This window comes from Narcine bancroftii, chromosome 2, assembly GCF_036971445.1.
Source record: "Narcine bancroftii isolate sNarBan1 chromosome 2, sNarBan1.hap1, whole genome shotgun sequence".
In the NCBI taxonomy this organism is placed as follows: domain Eukaryota; kingdom Metazoa; phylum Chordata; class Chondrichthyes; order Torpediniformes; family Narcinidae; genus Narcine; species Narcine bancroftii.
Window position 1 is genome coordinate 309,284,335 of NC_091470.1, and position 19,113 is coordinate 309,303,447.

Genomic DNA, 19,113 nt, shown 5'->3' on the forward strand with positions numbered 1-19,113 from the left:
TTCAGTATTTTATGGAATGAATGGAGCAATGTATACATAAAATTGTTGGAAGTTCAATTTTTTATTGACCTGAAAAAAATAAACTGAGAAATGTCACATATTGATCCTGAAAGCATTAGTTTCTATGAATAAATATAGTTCTTTGGCCAGAACAACTATCACAATTTAGTTTGGCATCATAAATTCACTTATTCTTCATTTTCAAGGAGTTTCATGGACCATAGGATGTAGGAGCAGAACCAGGATTTATTGTAATAAACAAGTCATGAAATTTGATGTTTTGCAACAGCATCATATAGTGCAAACATTACAACATTTATCAAAAATAAAATAACAGTGCACAAAAAGTAAGGCAGTGACTTTGGTTCATTGATTATTCAGAAACCTGATGGTAAGTAGGGAAGAAGCTGTCCTTGTGACATTGATGGTGGCAGAGTGAAGAGGGTATGGCTTGGGTGGTGGAGTCTTTGAGGATAGAGGCTGCTTTTTTAAGACATCGCCTCATGTAGATGTCCTCGATGGAATGAAGTCTGGTGCCTGTGATGTCGCAGGCGACTTAACAACCATTTGGAGTTTATTCTTGTCCTGAGCGTTGGCGCCTCCAGACCAGGCAGTGATGCAACCAGCCAGAATGATCTCCGCGATATACTGTAGAAGTTTATGAGAGTCTTGAGTGACATACTGAATCTCCTCAGACACCTCACAAAGTATAGCCAATGGCAAGCTTTCTTTGTGATTGCATCCACATGGAGGCTCCAGGTCAGATCCCCAGAGATGTTGACACCCAGGAATTTGAAGTTCTTTATCATCTCCACTACTCGATGAGGACTGGGTCATGTTTTCCGACTTCCTCCTTAAGTCTGCAATCATCTCCTTGGTTTTGCAGACATTGAGCACAAAGTTGTGGTTGTTACAACATTCAACAAGCTGATCTACTCATTGCCATTTGTGCCGACAACTGTGTTGTCATCGGAAAAGTTGTAGATGGCATTGTAATTGTGCCCGGCCACACAGTCATGGGTGTATAATGAGTAGAGCAGTGGGCTGAGCATGTATCCTTCGGGTGCGCCTGTGTTGATGATCAGTGAGGAGGAGACGTTGTTTCAGTTCGTACTGACTGTAGCCTTCCAATGAGAAAGTCAAAGGTCCATTGCAGAGTGGGGAACAGAGGGCTAGAGTTGTAGCTTTTTGACCAGTACTGAGGGAATAATGGCATTGAAGGCTGAGCTGTCGTCTATGAAGAGCAGCCGTATGTATGAATTTCTGTTTTCAAGGTGATCCAGAGCTGAGTTGAGCACCAGCGATATCGTATCTGCTGTGGAGCGATTGTGACGATAAGCAAATTGCAATGGGTCCAGATCTTTACTTAGGTACGTATTAATTCTGGCCATGACCAGCTTCTCGAAGCATTTTAGAATTAGGTTAGTCAAGTCTGCTGCTCTCCATTCAAATCATACCTGATATATTTTTTGCTCTCAACGCATTTCTTCTGCCTTCTTCCCATAACCTTTGACACTCATCCTAATCAAAAACCTATCAACCCCTCCTTTAAATATGCCTAATGACTTGACTTCCACAGCTGACTTTGGCAACAAATTCCACTCTAGCTAAAGAAAGTTGTCCTCATCTTTGATCAAAAGAGATGTCCTTTTATTCTGAGGCTATACCTTCTGGTGCTGGATTCTTATTATAACTCGAAACATCATCTTGATCTTCACTCTATCCAGCCTTTTCAATATTCGCTATGATTTAATGAGATTCCCTCTCATCCTTCTAAACTCCAGCGAGTACAGGCACTGAGCTATCAAATGCACCTCATTCAATAACTCTCTCATCTACAGCATCATTCTCACAAACCTCCTCTGAACTCTATTCAATACCATTTATTCTTCCTTAGATATGGGACCCAAAACTGCTCTCAATACTCCAAATGGGGTCTGACTCACACCTTATAAAACCTCTTTGCTTTTATACTCTTGTCCTCTTGAAATAGATTCTATCATGTCATTTGCCTTCCTTACTACTGACTCAACCTGCAAGTTATCCTTTAGGAAATCCTGCACCAGGTCTCCCAAGTCCCTTTGAACCTTCACTCTCTGAATCCTCTCCCTATTTGGAAAATACAGTACAACTCCAATTATCCAAAATTTAAAAAATTCAGATAAATGAGGATATCTGAAAGAAATTAGAAATCTTTATTTATCTGAAACTTTTCTGAAGCTGAACTGCCCTCACAATTTGAAATAAAAATTCACCTGACATGAAATTACAATGATTGCCCTCATTTCAGATAACTCCCTCCTCTCTCTCTTTCCAATTATTTTTTACCTTCCCTATTGACTTTTCTCTCCAAATCTCCCTCTCAAACTGTATGTCACTGTCTCTCAGCTGCAAGTGGTCGGAGAATCCCTTGTCCTGGTGTCATCAAGGAGACAGGCCTCCTGGGCAGGAGCAGGATTTCGTGTTCAGTTACAGTCCCTCTCCTCCCCTTCCCTCCCTCCCTCATCAGCATAGTGGATCCTTTGACGCTGACTCCGAACCCTCTACTACCAGACTCCACGGTGTTCACGTGTGGTAGGCCTAGGGGAGGATTCGAAGTCAGGGGTCAAGACTTGGGAGTTGGGAGTTCCAGTGACCAGGGAGACAGGAGGCCGTCGACTTGCCATTGAGTGTTCCACTGGTACAGGAAGCCTCCTGGGGGATCAATGCCAGTGGCAGGGATATGTCAGGTATCAGATGCGGTGGTTGGGAGGTCTCCAAGATCGGTAATGGCATTGGGGAATGTGTCAGGATCGGCCATGGCCAGCATTTTTTTTGATGAGCATTAAACTTTATTTTAATGCTTAAAATACCTTCCCTTATTGTTTGTTGTTGTTTAAACATTGAATCAAGCAATTTCCTGTTGCTATGGGGCTGTTTTTAAAAATGGCCAGTTATCCAATAAAAAACATTTATCTGTCGTAGGCCCGGTCCCGAACATTTTGGATAATTGGAGTTGTACTGTAGTCTGCTTCTTTATTCATTCTATCAAAGTGCATGACCATACACTTCTTTTATGCTGTATATCATTTGCTACTTCTTTGTGGATGCAGAGTGTGTAAAAAAATGTTCTCATAGTTTCAGTGATTTCTGCAGGAATATCAACCTGCATTCACCCTGAGAAAGAACTGCATTGCACTGACAGCAACTTCTGGATTTCCATGTTAACTGTATTTGAGCAGAAACTTGAAGCAGCTGTGAGTTTGATGGTGTAATGGTGTAAACACCAACAAATTTGCTGACATTAAAAATATCAAGAAATACCAATATAGTTCTAATGATGGACATCCAACCTGAAACCTAGTTCAAGCATTTAGTTAGTGGTGCATGTAAATTAAGAATGCCTCCAAAGAAATGTTCTTAATTAAAGGAGATTGGTGAGTGTGACTACAACATGCCTTCTTTTAATACACAATTTTCTAATGCTTCTCTCAGGAGCACATACTCACTTTGATTTCCGTTTTGGCACACATGTATTGTCATGGCTTCAATTTAAAGGAATATCTTGAAGAAAAGAGGGGTAGTGTGACCGAGAAAAAATGCCTCTGACAACTGAAGACAAAGGTGCCAAAGAGTTGTTAAAATTGGAAATAAAAACAGAAAGTGGTGGAAGTAACATCAAATCAGCATCCATTGAGAGAGAAACAGAATTAATTCTTCAGGTCAATGACCTTTCATATTTCTGGATTAAAATTGCAGTTGCACAAGAGTTCAGAATTGGAGTAGCGCAGATATTGCTGGTATTCATTGAGCTGGAAGAGGTGATTTAGATATAGAAAAACTTGGACATGAAGGAATTTGATAATAAAGTGAAAATCTGAAAACTGAGACTTATCCAGAAGCCCTTCCTATAACATTGCTATCAGAAAATAATTTATTGCATTTAAATTCAGTTAGTGGAGTGGTTTGACAAAAAAAATCTTACCTGTTCAAAATGTTATTTTTAGTTGGTTAGGTGTGCTTTAATTATGAGATAATTACTTCATATCTTAAAAATGGCAAAAGGTGCAGCTGATATACTTATTACCAAGAAAGTGTATTGGTGCTCACTAACCAGTCAATTGATTGCTTGATATTTGATGTGCTGAATTCTATCTAGAATTCCAACAATATGTTCAGAAAATTCACGAGATTTACTTAATCTAAAGGAGTGTGATAATGCTAAAAGTAGCCCACTGTGACAATAAAATTCCTGCCCAGAAATTTGACATCAGTCAGGAAAGCTGACCAATCTGTTTGTAGGCCCTTTAGAAGGAACTTTTCAAATGTTACAAACATAATAAAACAGAAGTATCTATAAGTGGAGTATCCTAAAAAGAAAGAATACTTACTATTTTGTGAGTTCTTTTCATCAAATTGTAACTATTACTTTTTCACTTTGTATTTTGCATTGTCAGTGCACAAGCAGAAAAACAATGTAATAATTTTTATCTCTCCTGCATTACAAGATTCTTTGTACAGCCGACATACATAATGTACAAAGTAATTTATACTTTACTTACCTGCCTATCTACTTCTGGAAGTAAAATCAGGAGCTGTTGTTGAAAATTATGTGGTAGCGAAGCAAACGTGTGCTTGTTTATTAAAGCTCGCAGATTAGTGTTCACCAAGATAGAACCTGGGGTCTCAACATCAATTTCTTCTCCTCTTGGTCTTTTGAGCTGTCCTGTTTAAAGATATACAATAACATCATTCCAAATGGTCACCCTGTATTGAGTAACATGTTATGGATCTCTAGCAGGATCTATAGACCTCTGTAATGGCAACTGTAACAATCACCTCAAAGGAAAGCTAACAGTCTTCTGAGAAGTCCTCTGGGTATCCCTCTTGTCCTTCAGTTTCTAGGATGCAGGAATGATTTTGAAGATTGGTGCAAAACACGAAGATCACTGCACATGGCAATACTGATAAAGCATTCATAGGCAGCAGATGATAAGAGGGAATGGAGTAACCAGTGGGGATCATTTACTTCGTACCCTCAGAAAACTGATGAAACAGAGAGGGAGAGAGGATGCAGCTGGGTATAAATCTCTAAAATCTCTAAATTATGAAAGGAGTTTCTTTTTCTTAAAATTTAATAAAACAGAAATAAAATTTAAACAAAATCCCAGTAGATTGTTGAGCCTTAAAAACGATAGAAAGTCACTTAATTTAAATTTACAGCACCAAAATGATGTTGGATTTTGGAACAACGAAGTCATGCTTGGTCAACATGTTCTTCAAGGGGGGGGGGGGGTGGGGAGGGAGGGAGAGAGAGTGAGAGATAGAGATGTTTAAAAGGGTGCTGATGGGGCAACTTTTTCACAAAAAGGTGAGGGTGCTAGGTATGTTGAACAAGTTTCCACAGGAAATGGCAGAACAGGAGAACAATTGTAATATTTCACAGACATGTAGACAGGAAAGGTTTAGAGAGATATGGGGCAAATAAGATTAGCCTGAATAGAAAAGGTGGGCTTTTACAGTTCTCAGCCACTAAGTGGAGCAGATTTCACAATATCCAGGCACAGTGCTTTTCTAATAATCTGGAATGCAACAATGGGCATCACAGAATTACCAATGAACCCACTTGGATTTGGCACAATTTTCTGAGTCAGGCCAAAACCAAATGCTGCTGTGGTTTTACCACCAGCATGGGGAAAAATTTGAATAGTATGAGGATGAAAAAACTGAAAGAGGGAAGATCATCTAGTGATTGGAGATACAGGAGAAACCACTGGATACAAAACTAAAGTTTGACATTCCATGCCAAAAACTCATCCTCCTTTCCCTCAAAATTCTCCTGATGTGACTAAGGGTCTGTACTATCAGAATCTACGAATTTCAAGAAAGTGACGTCGTCAAACTGGGAATAATCTAATTAGACTGTACAAGTCTCACAGCGCTGAAATCCAGAAATTCAAAATGACAGATTATAAGTAGCACTTTAACATTTCACAAAATTTAAAATACAGATTGATCCTTGCACATAGGATGAAAGCAATTCCAGAAATATCGTAAACAAGTTAAGTAAAATAATAAAAGCTTAAAAAACTGCATGAAGATTGCCCCTCCTCACACTTAGATCAAGGCTGAGCTGAAGATCTGCTTCATTCCACTGCCTGAACCTATAATCTATTTGTCATAGTCCAAAATTCTATCTATATCAGCTTTGATATTCAGTGACCTGGGATGGAAAATTCCAAGAATCAAGACCTTCTGTGTGAACAGATTCCTTCTCCTCTCCAACTTAAATGGATCATCTCCCCTGTGAATCGCTTTCCAGTGGTTTCAGATTCCTCCATGATGCAGAGGCAAATTATAAAATGACTTCTGTTTTGTGATTTAATTGAGGATATATATATTTAAAATTTCTGCACACATTTATAATCAATATGTAAGAGACGTGTGTGTGTGTGTGTGTGTGTATGTGTTATTCATATTTTAATCTTGTAAACTATTTTAATGGCTTTTGAACATTTGCAAACATCATGGATATCCAATCTACTTAATGGGAATGGTTGATTGACTGGGCGAGCCTCACCCCAGTTCCCAAAGCAGCCCTCAGAGAAGGCCTGTCAGCTTTGATTGGAAAGGTTCTGCACTGCCAGGATGATGAGCAGGGATCTAGTTCACTGGAGGAAATTTGTGGCTAGATGTTTCGGGGACATTATAAATAGCTGATTGGAGTTTGGGAAACTGACAGATAGCAAGTAAATGATGTGTAAAATGTTAAAGGAATAGATTGAGAAAGTGAAGTCAAAATCACAGTTTTTCATTACTGTTATTGCCATTGATACTCATAAAATCATTTTTAAACTTTAATAACATGCCCTTCCTGGCAAACAAAATGAATAGTATGTGGCGAACTGCAACACTCCATTATCAAACCGGCATCTGTAGTTGCAGGTCCATGCAGGATCAGGAGTTCCCAGTGGCCAGGGGGCACAAAGAACTCTGGGAGGCATGTGACTTCAGAGGTCGGGTGATTGTGACAGTGCACCAACTGTAAATATTTAAACTCCGGTGAAGATTCCATTAAACAGTTCTGTTGATTCAGCTCACAGACAACTTCCGCTGTGCTTTATTCACTGCACCACTCGCTATATTGGTGATCCCGATGGTCCAAACAACATTTTGGACCTCACTATGGATGCGCAGAATGCCGTTATGCTCAAACTTCTAGTATTTTGGACCTCGCAGCCACAGGTCTGGTTCAAGCAGACCAAGGTCCAGTTCCATCTACACCAGATTACCACTGATGCAAGACACCACAGGGTGATTTGTCGATTTCTTACGCCAACCTCCAGCCAATGATAGATATGAAGCCATCAAAGTCCTGCTCATATGTATTTTCATCCTTTCCTGATGCAACAGGGCAGTACGACTTCTCCTTGGCAACCGTACTCCTCCCAAACTAATGAACGAAATGCTGGCTTTCACGGACAGACACAAGACCTGTCTGCTTTTTCAGTCACTTTTTCTTGAGCAAATGCCAGAAGGCATCTGCTTACTGATGCAGACTCATCACTGCCTGGTTAATTTGCAGACTTTCAAGTCCCTCGCCTTGCACCCTGCGGAATTGCCCACACCTTGCTTTGACTCAGTAATGCTCTTGGACAATGAAGGCACCAGAATCCTAGTGGAATTCCCCAGCATTGTTACTTTGAAAGTCTCAACGGCCCAACCGAAACATGGAGTACAGCACCATATTCCAACTCATGAATGTTCCGTGCATGATCAAGCACATAGGCTACCTCTGGATAACTTGTGATTGGCTAAAGTTGAATTTTGACATATGGAGGAAATGGGGATTGTTTGCTGTTCCAACAGCCCTTGGGCATCACTGCTGCATATGGTACCTAAGGTGTCTGGAAAGTGGAGAATAACAGATCGCTACCTAGTTCCCCATTACAGGATATCTCTGCGATCCTTCACAGCGCTAAGATTTTCTCTAAAATCGACCTAGTGTGTGGGTACCACCAAATCCCAATTCATATGGAAATCTTTCCTAAGACTGCCTTGATTACCCCGTTTCGGTTATTTGAATTCCTCTGTATGACTTTTGGTTTAAAAAACATGGCCTAGACATTTCAACGTCTAATGGACAAAGTTACCCAAGGCCTGGATTTCATATTCATTTATTTGGACGACGTCCTTATCTTCAGCCACTCGTGGCAGCAGCACTGGGCCCATCTCTGTCAATTATGTTAGTGGCTAGATGACCACGAGATAGCGAACAACCTGGTCAAATGCTAGTTTGGCCGCACATCAATCGATTTCCTCGGCTACCGCTTCAGTCAACACGGAGCAGTTCCACTACCTTGGCAGCAACTCAGCAGGAAGATGAAGAAATGGCTGTGTATTGCACTGCCATATTAGGACTGAAATTGGAGGACATACGATTTGGTCCAGCAAATGCCTCCCTACTTTGTAATGTTTCCACCAGCCAACCGAGGCCCATTGTACCTGTTGAGTGGCGACATTGGGTATTTGACGCCGTACACAGTTTGGCTCACTTTTCAGATGGGATGACAACAAGGCTCAAGGTGGGTAAATTCACATGGCATGGCCTGCACAAGCAAGTCAGCGCTTGGGCAAGGACATGCATCCAATACCAGACCTCAAAAGTTCAACGCCATAGCAAAGTCCCACTACAGATTTTTGCACCCATGCAGCGCAGATTTGATCACATCACGTAGATATTATTGGCTCATTGCCCCCGTCCAAGGGTGTTACTTGCCTTTTCACAATAGACAGGCTCATGAGATGGCCAGAGGTTGTCCCGCTCTCCGACACCTTCGCCTCAGCTTGTGCAAGTGCCCTCATCGCTAATTGGATAGGACATTTTGGACTACCCATGAATTTATGCCCTTACAGAGGAGCTCAGTTTATGTTCAGGTTATGGTCCACAATCGTACGGTTGCTAGGCATGCAACTGCCTCGGTTGATGGCCTATCATCCCCAGTCCAAAGGCTTGTGGAATGTTTTCACCATCATATCAACATGGCTCTCATGACATGTCTTAAGGGACCAGGTTGAAAAGATGAACTGCCTTGGGTACTTTTAGGTATCTGTACCTCACTGAATGAAGATCTAGCTACGTTCTCCGCAGAATTGGTTTACGGAAACCCCCCCTCCCCCCCAACAGTCCAGGGGATTTAATTCCGGCAGCACGTGGGCAGCAAGAATCTCCCACTTCAGTACTCACATGCTTAAGGGAGAAGGTGAGTACACTGGAAGCCTATCCTGGCCATCTGGCATGGGTTTACGATTTTATACATTCCACCTGAACTCAAGGACTGCCTTTATGTATTCCTGTGCAGGGATGCGCACAGGATGCCATTGCAATGGCCACATGAATGTCCTTTCAAGGACGGCTCCACATTTATTATAGACATTGGTAGCAGGCAAGAAACCATTTTGGTAGATCACTTTAAGCCAGCACATGTAGACCTAGATCAGCTGATATGAGTGGCATGCCCCCGTTGCAGGGGGCCTCACTGGCACATTCCAGCCATATAGGTTAGACTGCAGTGTCACCTCTGAACTCAGGTTCTGGGTGGGTGGGAGTGTTATGTGGTGAACCATGCCACTCCATTATCAATTCAGCATCCATAGTTGCTGGCCCCACAGGATTAGGGGCTCCCAGTGAGCAGGGGGAAGGCGTGTGACTTCAGAGGTCGGGTAATTCTGATAGCGCACCAACTGTAATTATTTAAACTCCTGTGAAGATTTCATTAAACAGTTCTGTTGGTTCAGCTCACAGACAATTCTGTTGTGTTTTATTCACCACACCACATCACCTGCTGTAGGTACTTAATCTAGATATTCTTATTTCCCCATTTAATTGAGGACCCAACCGTGGTGTCTTCAACTTTTTCTTTATTCTTCCATTTCTTTTTTAATTGTACAATGTAAGTTCTATGACTTAATGTTTTTCTTTAAATTCTCTTCTGATGTTCCTCTGCTTATTCAATCAGGCTATCGATGCCTTTAGAGTTTTAAAAACTGCCATGCCCAGTGTTCAACTATACTTCATATTTTGTAATCTGCATATGTTGTAATTGTGATGTTTATCACCATTATAATTATTAATCAAAAAAGAAAATGAAATGATTTGTAAAGAGATCCAAGATGTAACCAGACTAAGATGGAGGATAAGTGGGGAAGTATTGGAGATGTAATCAGGGTCAAACAATACTATGAGATGGCTTGGATCCCTGACCTTGGAACACAGAGTGTTGATGACTATCAACAAATGCAAAAGCAAGTCTTGATGCTTGACTCCTCAGGTAAAGCCAGTCTGCATGAATGGGGCTTGCAGGCCATTACATCCTACAAGTCAAAACCTAATATCAGAACTGCCTGGGATGTTTCTCTCTCGGATGAGTTGAACACCTTTTTCTATGCTCATTTTGAATAGGAGAATTCAGTGAGAATCCCTGTAGAAGCTGGTGACCCTGTGATATCTGTTTCAAAGGCTAATGTCAAAATATCTTTCAAGAGGGGTGAACACTTGCAAGGCATCAGACCCTGGAGCTCTGTACCTCACTCAGCCCTGTATCACCTGGACAACAGCAATACTTACATCAGGCTGCTTTTCGTTGATTATAGCTCAGCTTTCAACAGTATCATCACCTGGCAGTGTACTGAAAATTTGTGGCAACCTTCAAGCTAGACTGTTTACAAACATTTTCAATCTCTCACTGCTGCAGTCAGAGGTTCCCATCTGCTTCAAAAGAGCATGCATCATTGAGCTGTCTCAATGACTATTGCCCAGTAACACTCCCATCTACTGTAATAAAATACTTTGAGAGGTTGGTCATGGCCAGAACTAGCTCGTACCTAGGAAAAGGCCTGGACACACTGCAATTTGCCTATCACCACAATCGCTCCACATCAGATGCAATCTAACTGGCTCTCCACTCAGCCCTGGATCACCTGGACAACAGCAATACTTACATCAGGCTGCTTTTCATCGATTATAGCTCAGCTTTCAACACCATCATCACCTCAGTATTAGTCAGCAAGATTCAAAACCCGGGGCTCTGTACCTCACTCTGCAACTGGATCCTTGATTTTCTCATTGGAAGACTACAGTCAGTCTGGATTGGTACAACATCTCCTCACTGACAATCTACACAGGAACACCTCAAGGATGTGTGATTATCCCACTGCTCTACTCTCTCTTCAGGCATGACTGTGTGGCTAGGCATAATTCAAATGCCATCTTTATATTTGGAGACGACACCACGGTTGTTGGCAGAATCACAGACAGCAATGAGGAAGCCTACAGGAGAGAGATAGATCAGCTAGTTGAACAAGTTATGGAATTGATTGTGGAAGTGGAAGCTAGGAGAAGACAACCACTCATCATTGACAGGTCAGCAGTCGAGAGGGTAAGAATCTTCAAATTCCTGAGTGTCAACATCTCTGAAGACCTATCCTGGTACCATCATGTTGATATAATCATGAAGAAGGCTTGCCAGTGGCTATATTTCATTAGGAGTTTGAGGAGATTTGTCAAAAGACTCTTGCTAATTTCTACAGGTGTACCATGGAGAATAACCTGAATGGTTGCATCACTGACTGGTTGCATCACAGGAATAGGCTACAGAGGATTGTATCCTCAAATAGTACCATCATGGGCATTAGCCATCACTCTATTAAGGACATCTTTAAAAGGCAGTGCCTCAAGAAAGCAACTTCTATCATCAAGAACCTTTTCCCACTGTTACCTTCAGGAAGGAAGTACAAGCGCCTGAAGACAGACACTCAATGTTACAAAAACAGCTTCTTCCATTACACCAGTGGTTCCCAACCTTTTACTTTCCACTCACATACCACTTTAAGTATTCCCTATGCCATAAGTGTTCTGTGATTAGTAAGTGATTACTTGAGGTGGTATGTGAGTAGGAAGGGAAGGTTGAGAATCACTGCTCTAGACTCAATTATTACTGAAATATTTTGCTTGAGAAAAATTGTCATTGGCCCATTTCCTTTGGAGTTATGAAACCATGCACATAACGAATCAAATTGGAATGATTAAAACAGTGGTTTTCAAACTCTTTCTTTCCACCCACATACCACCTTAAGCAATCCCTTATTAATCACAGAACACTTATGGCATAGGAAAAACTTAAAGTGGTATGTGAGTGGAAAATAAAAGGTTGGGAACCAATGCACTACACCATCAGAATTCTGAATGGAAAATGATCCTATAGACACTACCTCATGTTTTCTCTTTTTTTGCACTAGTTATTTTTTATAAATCTTGTATTTACAAAAATGTAATTGATGTATTTTTGATCCTTGATTTGCACAATACTGCTGCCGCAAAACAACAAATTTCATGACACATGTTCATGACAATAAACCTGATTCTGAAATCAACATTGCCTGCTCTTTGATCTAAATGTGTGTGCCCAACAACTTTGTATTTATTCATCAGTTTTTAGATTAAATTATTCCACATACCAGACAGAGATGCTCTATGACATAAAGAAGTTCCTCAAAAAAAGTAATTTGAAGATGGAACAGCATGGAAGCCCAGGGCAGAAGGCAGTTTCAGGAATGGATGAGAAAATTAATGGGCATATATTAGAATCTGCACTTAAGGTGTGGGCTCTTTTGTTTTCTCCAATAGATACTAATTGATTTATCGGGTGCATTTAATATTTTTTGTTTTTATATCACATCTTCAATAAACATTTTACTTTTGTTACATTCCATATTCACATTGCTTTCATTCTTATGTCAATCCAAAAGTATGCTGAAAGTGACACAATCTATGGAAAGTTTCAATGCTACCAATAAGCCAGTAAAATTAATGACACATGAAATGAATGAAAAATTACTATTGTTATCATAGGCTCTGCCAAATTCTTATTTCACACCATTGTGTATTATTGTTAGACATAAAAACAGAACATTCCACATTCTCCCCCAGCAAGCTGTCATGGCTTCAGTCTAAGTTCATCACAGCAGCAGCCTGGGTGTTGTATGATGCAGAGTTGTGATTTTTATAAGACTGCATAGCAACCAAGTCAGTAACCATGTAATGAAGGGTGCAGTCATGGTAATCACAAGCCTACTGAAATCTATTCAAAAGAAGTGTAAATCCTTATAAATCTGTGAAAACTAGCAGATTTTCAGTTGAGTATTGTAGTCTTTTGGATGATGTTCATTTGGAAAAACTATTATAAAGAAATTGTCCAAACAATATGTGTCTTAGGGGTTGATCTCTTCTCTATTGGGAGAGCAAAGGGTTGGAATGGTGCAAGAGTTGAGGATTAAATGGGAGGAATGGTTTGTAACTCAGTTTTGGTATTGTAACCTCTGCTGGGACCTTTGCATTCTTGGCTTCTTGACCTTATGAATTAGTCTGTTTGTTCCCTCCTACAATTTGAGTGCTAGTTTTGATTGAGAGTTAACTCTGCTTTACTGAGATTCAAAGATTGAAATGACCCAGGCTCCATACCCCAATCATATTTGGGCATTATTTTAATAGTTTTCAATTAAGATGTGGTTTTCTTATGAAATCTAATTGTCTTAGGTGTGAGATTTATTTTGTATTCTTTGTTTTAAAAAGAGGGTTTTGCTAGGCAGGATGATGTACACTTGCTCCTCTTAAAATGCTGCTGGTGAGCCATTTTTTTGCAGAACAGATGAAAATTTTTAGGTAGGAAACTGCATGATCTTTACTTGAGACAATAAAAAGTGGTAATGATCGTGAAAAGCATTGAGATGTGTAATGCAGATAACAGGACATAACTTCACAACTTGATGATACAAAATTCATAAAAGTAATGAACAGGAATAGAATTCAAGAGGAATGTATATTGGTGAAATTGGTAGACGTTTCATTGTTTTATATTGATATTTTGAGGCCTGCCAAGAGATGGTCGAATGATAAAGAACACAGGTTCTTTGAAAGCCACTGCATAGAATCTGCACTTTGCACTTTTCAGAAATAGTCTAATGGCTCCAATATCTCCCTTATGATTACACTAATTTTTTGATTTCCTCTGCTTCTCTAAGGCCAGTTATAGGGTATGGTTCATTCAAGTCTAAGACCAACTCATAATAATTATTCAGGCAGAAATTGTAGACAGGTGCCTCCTCCAGGCATAGTAGACCTATGAGATCAATTCCCGACAGAGAAATACAAAATGCTGATATTAGACAAGATTAGGACTTCTGGTTCAAAAGGAAAATACAAAATCTGTGATTAAAGGTTCAGCTTGATGACTAATCTGATCGATCTGAAACATTTACTCTGTTTGTCTCCGCGCATTTTTTTTCAGATCTGCACTGTTTGCAGCTATTGAAAAGGTACAGATTTTCTTGGCAGACAAAATATGATTAATTGTTGTGAAATTACCATTGCAATTAGATCGCCTATTACTAAACATATTAATAGTTAGCCATTCTTTTAAATGCCTACTTCAATTTAAATTATGCTGTGTTATTTAGTGATATGGATTTATCAGCTTCCTTAACTAAATAATTGTTGCATGCAGAAAGTCGTAATGGAGGACTTAGACCATGGTTTTGCTTATGCAAGGCTGAGTATCAGTAACCTACTTTGAGAATAATGTAAGAATCAGCAGGCATCAGCTAAATTCCACCATGGGGCCCAGAGATGCAGTTATCTGACAAAAAGACATCTGGTACCAAGAACGTTTAATCTTCCTGCTTGTTAGCCGGTTGCTGTTTGAGATTGATAGGATTGTTGGTCGCAGACTGTCAGGTGAGACCTTGCAGCTAAGTAAATCATTGTATTCAAAGTGATAAGCTAGAAAGTTGTGGTATTTGATAGAAGCCTAGGCGTGCTCGGTTATCTTTTTGTGTGTGCAGGGAATAGGTGTTTGAGTAAGCAATTTTTGGGTAATATAAGCCATGGTCCCGCTGCTGAAGTTTCAGACTCTCTGAGGAGTGGCAACATCTCTCAGCGAGAAGAAGAACTTCTAGAGACCAAACAATGTCCCGGTTGGGGGAGGTGGAGAGGCTGCTACCGGCGCCCCAGCAACCTACTATAAGTGTGCGGTTGTTGCCTCGCTTCGGCAGTTGGGACCAATCCAGGCGTTGATAAGTATAATTGGGAAGGGCTTGCATATTGTAGTTTGAAATCAGCTTTAGATTTAGTAATAAAGATTTGTATAAACTGAAGTGCTCTCGGCATGTGTCTGTTTTATTTCGGTAGCTCAAACACTGTGACCAATCTAAAATGAACAAAGTGAGAGGTACAAGTTTACCCAGGACAAACGTGCAATCAAAGAAATAACTTAAATGAAAGTGTTTGGAATGAAGGTTCTTTAAAGTTCTGTAAGCACTGAATGAGTATTGACCCTAAAATTACTCAAAATTCAAGGAATGTTATTGTAATTTTGGGAAATCCTGACAAGCTGCAGCTTTGATAGCTTTTTATTCCCCTCTCTGATCAAAAATTTGTGGGTTCCAGAGATTACAATATCTAATTACTCAAATAGGAGAATCCCAAATCATCATCCACAGAAGGGGGAACATTTCACTATTGAACTCTCATTCATCAATACATACTAACTCGTACAAAATAGTGAAAAGCTAAAACTTAAAAAGTGAAAATGCTGAAGAGAGAATATTCTCAGAAAAACTTTAAATAAAGCTATTCAATTGTAACTTGTGTTGACATGTCCAAGATATTGTGCACTCCATCATTATTTTCAGTTTCTGATATAATGAATAAAAAGGACAATATTGCAGTGTCAAAATGGATGGTTATTGGGCAAATAAGGAAAGATAAGATGGGTCTGGAATTGGAAATGGCAATAACAGAATGATTACCTACAGCAACAAAATGGGAGAGGTATTTATTATCTGAAAATATTGGATCCAATGTTAGCTTCAGGAGTCTTCTAAATGCCATATTGAAAGAGAAAGCTGCTATTTAACAACTGAGCTCTAGAAGAATAGTGTGAGAGAATAACAGTTTTGGAGACGAAGGACACAGAGAGCAGTATAGGAAAGGAGTGAGAATTAAAATGGCTGTAAAGCCTGAGCTCAGGCTGGCTGAGTAATAAGCCAATTAAATATAAGAGATCACATTGTGAGTAATATGCTAATTGAAAGAAATATAGGAAAATTACTTGAGATAGCTGTTGAAATTTGTCCCAGAAGATGTGTGCACTGTTGTCATTTTAAAGATGTAAGGGTATTTGCTTTCACTATAAAGCAGGAGCTAATGATTCAAGTTTTGCAGTCAAAAATATTTTGCTGCAGTAACTAAGGCAGTGTCATACTTTTTACACCTTTATGGGCAGCTGGTAGGCGTATGTTGCATGAAATTATCTTAGGTTAAGAGCCATAATGACCTTGACAGCGATTAAGCACTGTGCCATTGAAGCAGTGTGTCTGCTGAATAGTTAAGAGCATACTGTACAAGTCTATCACAGTTATCTTCTATAAATTGCAGACTCTGTGGGCACTACAGAGGAGGTTTATAAGGATAATTCCGGGAATTAAATTTGATAACTCTTGGCTGGTACTTGTTGAAATTTAGGAGAATGAAGGGGAATTTCAGTGAAACATGTTGAATGTTGAAAGGCATGGACAGAGTTGATGTCGAGAGGTTGTTTCCCATGGTGGGAGAGTTTAGGACAAGAGGGCACAACTTCAGGATTGAAGGGTATTCACTTAGCACAAGGATGCAGAAGAATTTCTTTAGCAAGAGGGTGGAAATCTATGGAATATGTTGCCACAGGTAGTTGAGGAGGCCAGGTCAATAGGTGTATTTAAGACAGAGATTGCTAAGCTCTTGATTAGCCAGGACATCAAAAGTTATGGGAAGAAGGCTGAATGGGAAAATGGATCAGCTCATAATTAAATGGCAGGGCAGACTCACGGGGATGAATAGCCTATTTTTGCTCCAATGCATGCTGGTCTTACATCTTAAGACACTGAAGCATTTAAGATCCTAACTTTAAATTCTGGCACAGGGTTGACTCCAGAAAAGACATCAGTGACGAGGGTAAAATGTAGGAAAGCGTAAGCTCACGTTAGGATCGGTTTTGTATCTGCTTTTGTTGCTAATGAAGCCTGTCCTTCCATAGAACAATAGAACATGACAGCAAAGAAAAAGGCTCCTTTGAACCTTCTAGTCTGTGCCAAACCATTTTATTTTGCCTAGTAACATTGACCTGCACTCTCACCACTCTCTATGTGAAGACGATTCCCCTCATGTTCTTCTGAAACTTTTCTCCTTTCAGTCTTGAACCACCTACCCACAGTGGAAAAAGCCTCTCTACATTTACTGTTTTAAATACCTCTATCAAATCTCCCCTCATTCTTCTATGCTCCAGGGAATAAACCCTGAATTACTGCATTAATCATTCTCTGAAATGTGCCAGGTGCATTTTTCATCCCAAAACATAACATTATACTCATACAATCCCGAAGGTGTAACAAATGCAGAAATCTCCCTGCTTCTCTCTGTCAAAGGAACACACCAGTATCCTTTTAAGAGATCAACCTTTGTATGAAATTTAGCTTTCTTCACCTTATCTATACAATCATCTATTCTGGGGATAGGGAACGCATCAGTCTTTGTCACCATGTTTACCTGTCCACCAGTTGACAAGTGTGACAGGTTCTACAAAAGTTCACAGCATCCTTTCTTAATTTCGGCCAATAAAATTGTTTCCTTATCTTTTCTACCATCTTCTTCACTCCAAGATGATAATCTGTACAAAACCTAATTGATCCATCTGGCTTAGGCACCAGAACACAGGGTGAACTCCAATTTGAACTTGATTTTCAGATGATGTCATTTTTGAGAATATAATCCACCTCTTGATCCAACAATCTGCTCTTTTCCTGATTAACTTGGTAAGGATGCTGCTTAATAGGCTTAGCATTACTGACCCCCACATCATGACAAGCCACAGTAGTTCTTCTTGGAACATCTGGGAATATATCCTTAAATTTCATAAGTAATGTCTTCATTTCTTCCCTTTCTTATTTAGTCAAATGCATTAACTTGGTGTCTAAGTTTTGCAAAACTATAGAATTTTCCAGCCTGGGGCTATTACTTTCTGTGCTCCATGACCTTCCACGAAACTTATCTCCTCCTTACTTTTCTCTATAACTAGCACCTTGGTTGGAATCCTAGTCTCCACCTCAGTCATTTTCTCAAAGTAAGGTTTAAGCATGTTCACGTGACAGACCTGTGTCTCCCTTCGAGGATCAGGCATCTCAATGACATAGGTGACCTGGTTAATATTTGATTTCATCTTATATGGTCCTGAAAACTGAGCTCTCAAAGGGTTTGACTGCATTGGAAACAAAACCAATACTTTGTCACCAGGTTTTATGTGTCTAATTTTTGCTTTTTGATCATATCAAATTTTCATTTTTCCCTGAACAGTTTTTAAATTTTTCCTTGCCAACTCTCAAGCCTGATGTAATCTGTTTTTAAATTTGAAAACATAATCCAACAGATGATTATATATCATTATGTATCCACTGTTCCTTGAACGATAGTAATGGACCCCTGACTTCATGACAAACACCAACTCAAATGGACTAAAGCCAAAAGACTCCTGGGTTGCCTCTCTAACAGCAAATAATGACAAATGGATTCCTTCATCCCGATCCTTATTATTTTCCACGCAATAAGCCCTCATCATATTTTTCACAGTTAAATGGAACCTTTGCAAGGCCCCTTGACTTTCAGGATGATAGGCAGACGACACAATTTGATGGGCTCCCAATCCATACACCACCTGTTGAAATATTTCAAACATAAAATTACTCCTTTGGTCTGATTGAATTTCCCTTGGTAGGCTAAACAGTGTGAAAAATTTTAGCAGAGCCTTCATAATGTTCTTCGTTTCTCAAGGGAATAGCCTCTGGAAACCTTGAAGTTGTGCAAATGAGTGTTAACAAATATTCATTTCCCGCTTTGGTTTTTGGCAATGGGCCAACACAATCCACTATCACTTTTGAGAAGGGCTGCCCGAAAGCAGAGATGGGTTGTAAAGGTGCCACTGGTGGTCCTTGATTAGGCTTGACCACCAGTTGACAAGTGTGACAGGTTCTACAAAAGTTCACAGCATC

At 39.9% G+C, this 19,113-nt stretch overlaps 1 protein-coding gene across 7 annotated transcripts in view; it reads right to left on the reverse strand.

Annotated features, from left to right (window-relative positions):
• The window catches only part of LOC138755508 (putative Polycomb group protein ASXL3), a 360,016-nt gene that overhangs the window by 121,502 nt on the left and 219,401 nt on the right, over positions 1–19,113 (reverse strand). For all 7 annotated transcript variants that reach the window (XM_069921623.1, XM_069921612.1, XM_069921609.1 and 4 more), the window contains one exon: positions 4,542–4,705. In XM_069921623.1, coding sequence (XP_069777724.1) covers positions 4,542–4,705 — 164 coding nt within the window. The remainder of the gene's footprint in view (positions 1–4,541; positions 4,706–19,113) is intronic.